This window comes from Humulus lupulus, chromosome 5 (assembly GCF_963169125.1).
Source record: "Humulus lupulus chromosome 5, drHumLupu1.1, whole genome shotgun sequence".
Taxonomy (NCBI): domain Eukaryota; kingdom Viridiplantae; phylum Streptophyta; class Magnoliopsida; order Rosales; family Cannabaceae; genus Humulus; species Humulus lupulus.
The window spans coordinates 64239043-64246063 of NC_084797.1; the positions used below are offsets into that span (position 1 = coordinate 64239043).

Here is a 7021-nt window from a genome sequence, read left to right on the forward strand (position 1 = left end):
TTATTGGCAGTCTTTGACTTGACAAGTATATCATCGACATACACTTCCATACTTCTCCCGATCTGATTAGCAAACATTTGTTGACTAAGTGTTGATATGTAGCACCGACATTCTTCAGCCCGAAGGGCATGACTTTATAACAATATACATTATTTGGGGTCATGAAGCTAGTACATTCCTAGTCCGCAGGATTCATCGCGATCTGGTTATATCCAGAATACGCATCCATGAAGGATATGAGCTCATGACCTGTCCGAGGCATCTACCAACTGATCAATCCTTGGTAATGGAAAGCAAATCCTTGGGACAAGCTTTGTTTAGGTCGAAGAAGTCGATGCAGGTCCTCCATTTCCAGTTTGGCTCTGGGACCAACACGGGATTGGCGACCCATATCGGGTATTTTGCTTCATGAATAAACCCGCACTTTAATAGTCGAGCTACTACTTTCTCAAGAGCCTCAGCTCTGACTGTTCCCAAACGTCTCCATTTTTTGGATTTTTCAGGCACGTTCTTGTCCAATTTAAAGTGTGCATGATTACACTCGAGCTTATTCCCACCATGTCTTCATGTGACCAAGGCGAAAACGTCCAGATTCTTTTGTAAGAAATTGACCAGCTCCTTCTTCCTTTATCATTAAGATTCTTCCCAATCTTTATGACTCTTGAAGCTTCATTGGGATCAATGTTTACTTGCTCGAGCTCCTCTTTAGCCTGGAGTTTCTAACCTGTCTTTGCCTATCTGTGGGTCAATGTCATCGCGCTAGGTGTCGTTACTGGCCTCTTTTTGCTGAGATTCTTCCATCCCACAAATAACTTCTACTTCTCGGGACTCCTCGCCTCTGTCATTTATGACCATAGCTTGCTGCCCGGGTTGTGATTTTCCCTTCATAGAAATGCTATAGCATTCCTCTGGCAGTGAGCTGATCACCTCTGACAGTATATATTCCGCAGATGAAGGGAATTTTATTGCTAGTGGCAGATAGAGGTTATGGCTTCAAATGCCATCAACGCATGTTGGCCCAAAATCGCATTGGAAGCAGCTAGACAATCGATTACCACAAACTCAAGTAGCTTGGAGACAGTTCGTGAACCTTCTCCCAATGTTACCACTAATTCTATCGTCCCGATGGCTGCTGACCCTTCACCAGAAAACCGTACAGAGTAATTGAGGTCGCCTTCATTCTACTACAGACAACCCCATTTTTTCCAAGGTGGAACTAAAAAGTAGATTCAAAGAACTCCCGTTATCTACTAGTGTCCTCCGGACCCTCCGGTTGGCGAGCTGAACGGTTATGACCAAGGGATCGCTATGTGGGAATTTGTAGTGCACCAATTTTTTTTTTTTTAGTTATCAAAATTTTTGTGTTTCATTTTATTTAAGTGTTAAGTGTGGTGAATTGTTTTATTTAAATTTTGTTTATTTTATTTAGTTGTTGTTTGTTTTATTCAATTGTTATAATTGTTTGTAGAATTTTTGTGAAATTATTTGTTAAATGATATTTTTTTTTTTATTTTAAAAATGTGATGATGTGAGATTTGGTTGAATGCACTAAGGTGCATGGTAGATAGTGATGTACCCTAGTGATTTAGTGTGTGCTAGTGCATGGTAGCATGGTACACATGTGTAGATTTTCTACACACTTTATACTTCTTATATTAGATTTATTTGAATTAATTGATATAGAAAAAAAAAAAAAGGCAAGTGAGTTGGACGTGTATGTGTAGTGGGAAAGGAAGTGAGTTTTTTTTCCATTTATTTTCTAAAGTAAATAAATTAAAAATAGAAGAAAATGATTATTTTAGGAAAGTGAGTGATCATCTTTATCTCCTATCAATTGTGATAAGACAAATAATGAAATTAAAATAAAATAAATAAGAAAAAGGAAACTTACCTTTTCTCTTGAGTGGACCATTATGGAGAGAATTAGGTTAAATGGGGAATGATGTGAAGAGGAGAGCCATTTTTCTTGTGGCTGCCGTGTGTTGAAGAGAGGAAAAGAGAGAGAGTGTGGCGAGCTAGAGAGAGAAAGGGGAGGGGGCTGCCATTTTCTAGAGAGAAGGAGGAAAGAAAGAAGGAGAGGAAGAAGAAGAGGGGATTCGAAATCCCTAGGTGTAGGTAATCAAGTTTGTTGTTTGTTTTTCTTTTTATTCTCTTCTTCTTGAATCTAGAGAAATTAATTTTTTTCTTTTCCTTGTTTTTTCCTTGTTCTTGTTGGGGATTCGAAAAACATAGGTGCTCAAGAGGAGAATCAACCTTGTGGTTTTGATTTCTATCAAGGAGGTAATGAATCTATCATTTGGTTGTTATGGATGATGGGTCTTGATATTATGATGCTGGGATGTTTGTGGCTTTGAGAGATTGTTTTGATGAGGGGTTCGGTAGGGAATCATGATGTTATTTATTTTGTTTATTTTGTTTATTTAATAAGCATATTTGTGAGGTTGAATGATTGGGATAGGTTGATTTTGGATACTCTATGTTTCGGCCTATGCATGTCTATAGATTCCCTATGTTTTATGTTTTGTGATTTTCAATATGTTAGATCCATATTCTAGGACCTATGTAATTTGGGTATAGTAATAATTTGGAATCTTGATAATTGGATCCATGAAATTTTATAGGATGTATATGATATTATGAATAAATAAATTATGGTATGCATGAAAAATGATAGAAACATGTTAGGTTTAATATGAAGGCATATATGGATATTGATGTTTATGTTATTGACGTATGTTGTTTTTATTGTTTGTTGGATTTCATGTATGAACTCATTGGAAATAGAATAAGGTTTTGTAAGGTTGTATTTGAATATGTGTAGGTTATTTTCCTTTGAATTATATGTATAATAAGAGCATGTTAGGATTTGTGATTTATTGTGTTAATTAAACATGAATGATCTGTATTAATTTTATGAGGCATGAGGTAAAAGATAAAATTCATGGTGATTTATGCTTGCTGATTTTGTGATTAGATGGTGAAAAGATTGATGAAATAAGGATATGTATGCATAAGAATGACTCTAATGATATTTGGTGTTTGTGAAAATAAAATGGTGTTTTAATTCACACATAAAATGATATTTTTGCACAATTATTTACCTTTAGTTTTTTTTTATATATTTTGATGAAAATATGAGTTTTAAAAAAATGAAAATGGTGATTTTATGATAAAATTGATTGCTGGAATTTTTGTTAAAAAAAATGTAGAGTGTGTTTCAATAAAAGGAATTTAATTAGTATTTTGGAATAAATTAATACCCTAAACTATGGTAAAATTAAAAGTGGTATTTTTGTAATATAACATGAGTGTGATTATTTTAATATAACATGAGTGATTATTTTAATAGTTATGATTTTTCTTTATTTTGATTAAAAAAAATATTGAATTTAATTTATTTGTGATTTTTAAAGAAATTTAAATGGTGGCTGAAAGTTTAATTTAATAAGTTTAAAATAATTATTTAATTGTCATCTATGAATTCATGTTACAAAAAATTAAGCCTTAAAAGAATTCAAGCAAAAATATATTTTTCCACACTTAAAATATATATTTTTCTCACATCAATTATGTAACACAATTAATTAAAATTAAATTGTTATTTTATAAGGAAACATGATAATCATAGGTATTTTAAATAAATTTCAAGCCTTCGTTATTTCTTTGTAATTTGAAAATAATAAATGGATTTATCACATATATTTCTTTTAAAATGGTTAAATAAAATTATTCTTATGAAATAAAAATAATGTCTTGAGAGATTTAATCAACCTAGTAATTAAATAAGATAAATAATGGTAAACAAAACATGTTACAAGTTTATTATTTTTAAAAACGATAGAAGTAAGACGCGTAGATTTATCGTTTTAAACGCCACATTTATGCAACGTTCCCACGTATGCATGTTACATGCAAATTCACTTTTACGTCCAAAATTATGTCTATTATGCAACCATGTAGTTTTTATAGAAAGATCATGCATGCAATAAAGGTAGAATGAGCATTATTCTTTTTATGACCTTATGTGTAATTAAGCATATTTGTATGTTGTGTGTAACTCCTACCACTCATGCACACATGAGTTATATGAGAGGGAAAAATGGTAATTATGTGAAGCTAAGGAATGTCGTTTTGATTATGCTATAGGCTCGTTGAGAAGTTGTGGTTTTACTTAGCTTGGACTTGAGGTAAGGAAGTTAGATAGAATTCATGATTATTATACTATGAATGGTAAGACTATTGTGTGAATGAAAATTTTATGAATTATGAATGCCATGATGTGATGATATGTTGGCTTGTATGAATGTTGTATGATATGAATGGATGTTAGCGTGATGAACGCGACACATCAAAATCGGTTGCTAAGCATATGAAGACGTAACCCGAGTTACTAAGGATAAGAAGACGTAACTCCAAGGGCGGACGCGCCGAGGTTATTCAAGGACCAGAGACTCCTGTTTACCTCAAAGGGTGGCATGGACAAGTTAGCGGTCCATGTTCACAAGGAATTATTTATGATTATGTTATGATGTTTTGTTATGATATTATGATGATGCTATGATGTTTATGTTTATGGTGATGTTATGATATTTTGTTATGATGTTTATGATATGATGGTGACATTATGTTGACGTGAATATGTTGTGTTTTTGTTGTGTTTTACTTGTTTGTTGCTTGTACTTCCTTACTGGGCTTTTAGCTCACCCCGTTACTTTCCCTTCCAAGTAGCAAATAGGTTTCTCTATGGCACGCGTGGTGATGTGGGGAGTTCTATTGTCGTGGTGTGTATGGCGTGGGGGCATCCTATGGATGAAAAATGATCAATTAAAAACGCCATTTTCTTTTAATAATGTTATGTTTTATGGGACTTTTTAAACTTATCAGTGGGACTTGAACTATTGATTGTTTTAAAACTTTGCATGAAAACTGGTATTTTCTTTTTAAAACTATTGGGCCCAACTTGCATGTTTTTAGCAAGACCCCGCTGGGATTTTATATTAAGTGGTTTTTCTCTCATAAACCTATGATTATGTGAATGTTTTACAAAGCATTTTACAAATGGTATCAGAGACAGTCGTCCATATTTCCAAGGACCCTCCCCATACACGCTAAAGATGGGAAAATCTCACCTCACCGCGTTGTAAGTATTTGTTTATGTGTTATTACTTGCTTCTGTTTTATTTAATTTTGTATAGTTTCGTAACTGCAGTAGTAAAATGCCTCCTGTATTGAAAACGACTAAGAAACAATTACTTAAGGAGATCCGCGCGATTCCTAAAGTCCAGCTTGATGAGGGCCCCTACGATTGGCACATAGCAGTCTTGAAAACAACAAAGGAGGTCTGTGATCGCATCCAAGGGATGATGAATAAAAGGGGAGCCTTACTATGGCCCATTGAGCAACATTGGGTCATGAGGGAAGCATTGTCGATATACTCGGAGGCCTTTCTCCAATGGGATCGATCATGGAACCTTGTTGAGCAACATGACCCGGAGTTTAGCACCTTGGATTACGCAATTCGCGAATTTCTGGGTTACTACGAGTTTAGTCATCTGGAGTTGGTGCTAGTAAAGACGGATGATGGGGAACTGGAGGAGCGTTTAGAGATGGTGCATGACGAGGAAGGAGAGTTGGCAGTTGAAGAAGTAATTCGAGCCATACCACATCTGACCGCGAGGATGGAGATTATGCCGAGCGCTCCTGCCTATTTCCACATCCCGGAGAACGTTTTTTATTATAGTTCAGGGGACGAGTCCACTGTTGAGGACTAGAGTTCTACTGCGTAATCATTACATGGGGTGCTAATAAATAAACTGGGATATTTCTAAGACTTTAAGGGATTTATGTTTTGGTTAGTTAAACGCTTTTTGGGATTGTTTAATTTTGGAATAATTTAAACATTTTGAATGCTATGGATATTTTGCAAACTCTAAATGATGTGGTTTGAATGTATGATTTTGCAAATATCTATCAAACCAATATGCAATGTTCTTTTCTTATGATTTTCTTTTTTCCTTAGAACTTCATCATGTCGACTAGAGGAAGAGGAGGAAAGGGAAGAGGAAGAGGCAGAGGAAAGGGTGCCTCCCCAAGGTCTGAAACCATGGCCATCCCTGACGTTGAAATGCCATCTGTGCAACCTGCTGCTCCAGCAACACCATCTGTGGACCTGGCTGCAGAGGTAGCAAGGTTAAGAGAACAATTGAGGCTGAGAGATGAGGAATTAGCACATGCTAGACAAGCCCCGCAGACATCCCAAACGCCCCAAATACCTCAAGTACCAGTGGCGCAACCTCAGCCGCCGGTACCACCACCTGCACCACTACCAGTAACCTATGGGTTTGAACCAGTGTATGAACGCTTCAGGAAACAAGCCCCACCAACTTTTGAGGGGAAAGCTGATCCAATGGTGGCAGAAGATTGGTTAAGGTTGGTTGAGGCTATTTTTTATCATATGGAGTTAGATGACCGCCAAAGGGTTTCCTGCGCAGTTTATTTACTTAAGATGGATGCACAAATTTGGTGGGACGTGACTAAACAGACTCATGATCTGAATACCATGACTTGGGCAGAGTTTGACCAGGCTTTCAGTAAGAAGTATTACAGTCCAACTGTGCTAGCAACTAAGGTTGACGAGTTTATAACTCTGGTACAAGGGAATCTATCGGTCACTGATTATGCACAGAAGTTCGATCGATTGGCCAAATTTTCTCCTGAAGTGATGCCAACTGATGCATTGCAAGTCCAGAGGTTTTTAGAGATTAAAACCTTAAGAAAAATAAAAGCAAAATTAAGAGACTATTTTCTTGAAAATAATTAAGGAATTTAATTAGTCTTTTCTGGATATAATACCGGCTAAAATCTTTTATATATTTAACCGCCTGTTGAAAGTACGGGTTAATAGTGGAACTTTTAAAGAATAAGATTTTTAGCGGATTGTGGGAAAATACTATTGCGATACCTGAGTCTAAGTATTGAGACCATAGGATAGGTCTCCACGAGACTTAGGGTTTAGTCTCAA

General features: G+C 35.7%; 1 protein-coding gene across 2 annotated transcripts; it reads left to right on the forward strand.

Annotated features, from left to right (window-relative positions):
* The first annotated feature begins 1984 nt into the window (after nt 1-1984).
* Nucleotides 1985-5864, forward strand: LOC133780437 (uncharacterized). 2 transcript variants are annotated; one of them, XR_009869313.1, is made up of 3 exons: nt 1985-2115; nt 2233-2280; nt 5210-5864. XR_009869313.1 is itself a non-coding variant. In XM_062220183.1 (2 exons), exon 2 carries the CDS (start codon nt 5217-5219, stop codon nt 5769-5771), a length of 555 nt encoding a protein of 184 aa, XP_062076167.1. In that variant the 5' UTR covers nt 2017-2280; nt 5210-5216; the 3' UTR covers nt 5772-5864. The 2 variants fall into 2 exon arrangements, 1 of the variants encoding a protein (XP_062076167.1); XM_062220183.1 differs by having other exon boundaries at nt 2017-2280.
* The last annotated feature ends 1157 nt before the right edge of the window (nt 5865-7021 follow it).

Bases quoted from the DNA above. Each gene is read 5' to 3' on its own strand.
- LOC133780437 (XM_062220183.1), top strand. From the start codon at position 5,217: ATGCCTCCTGTATTGAAAACGACTAAGAAACAATTACTTAAGGAGATC.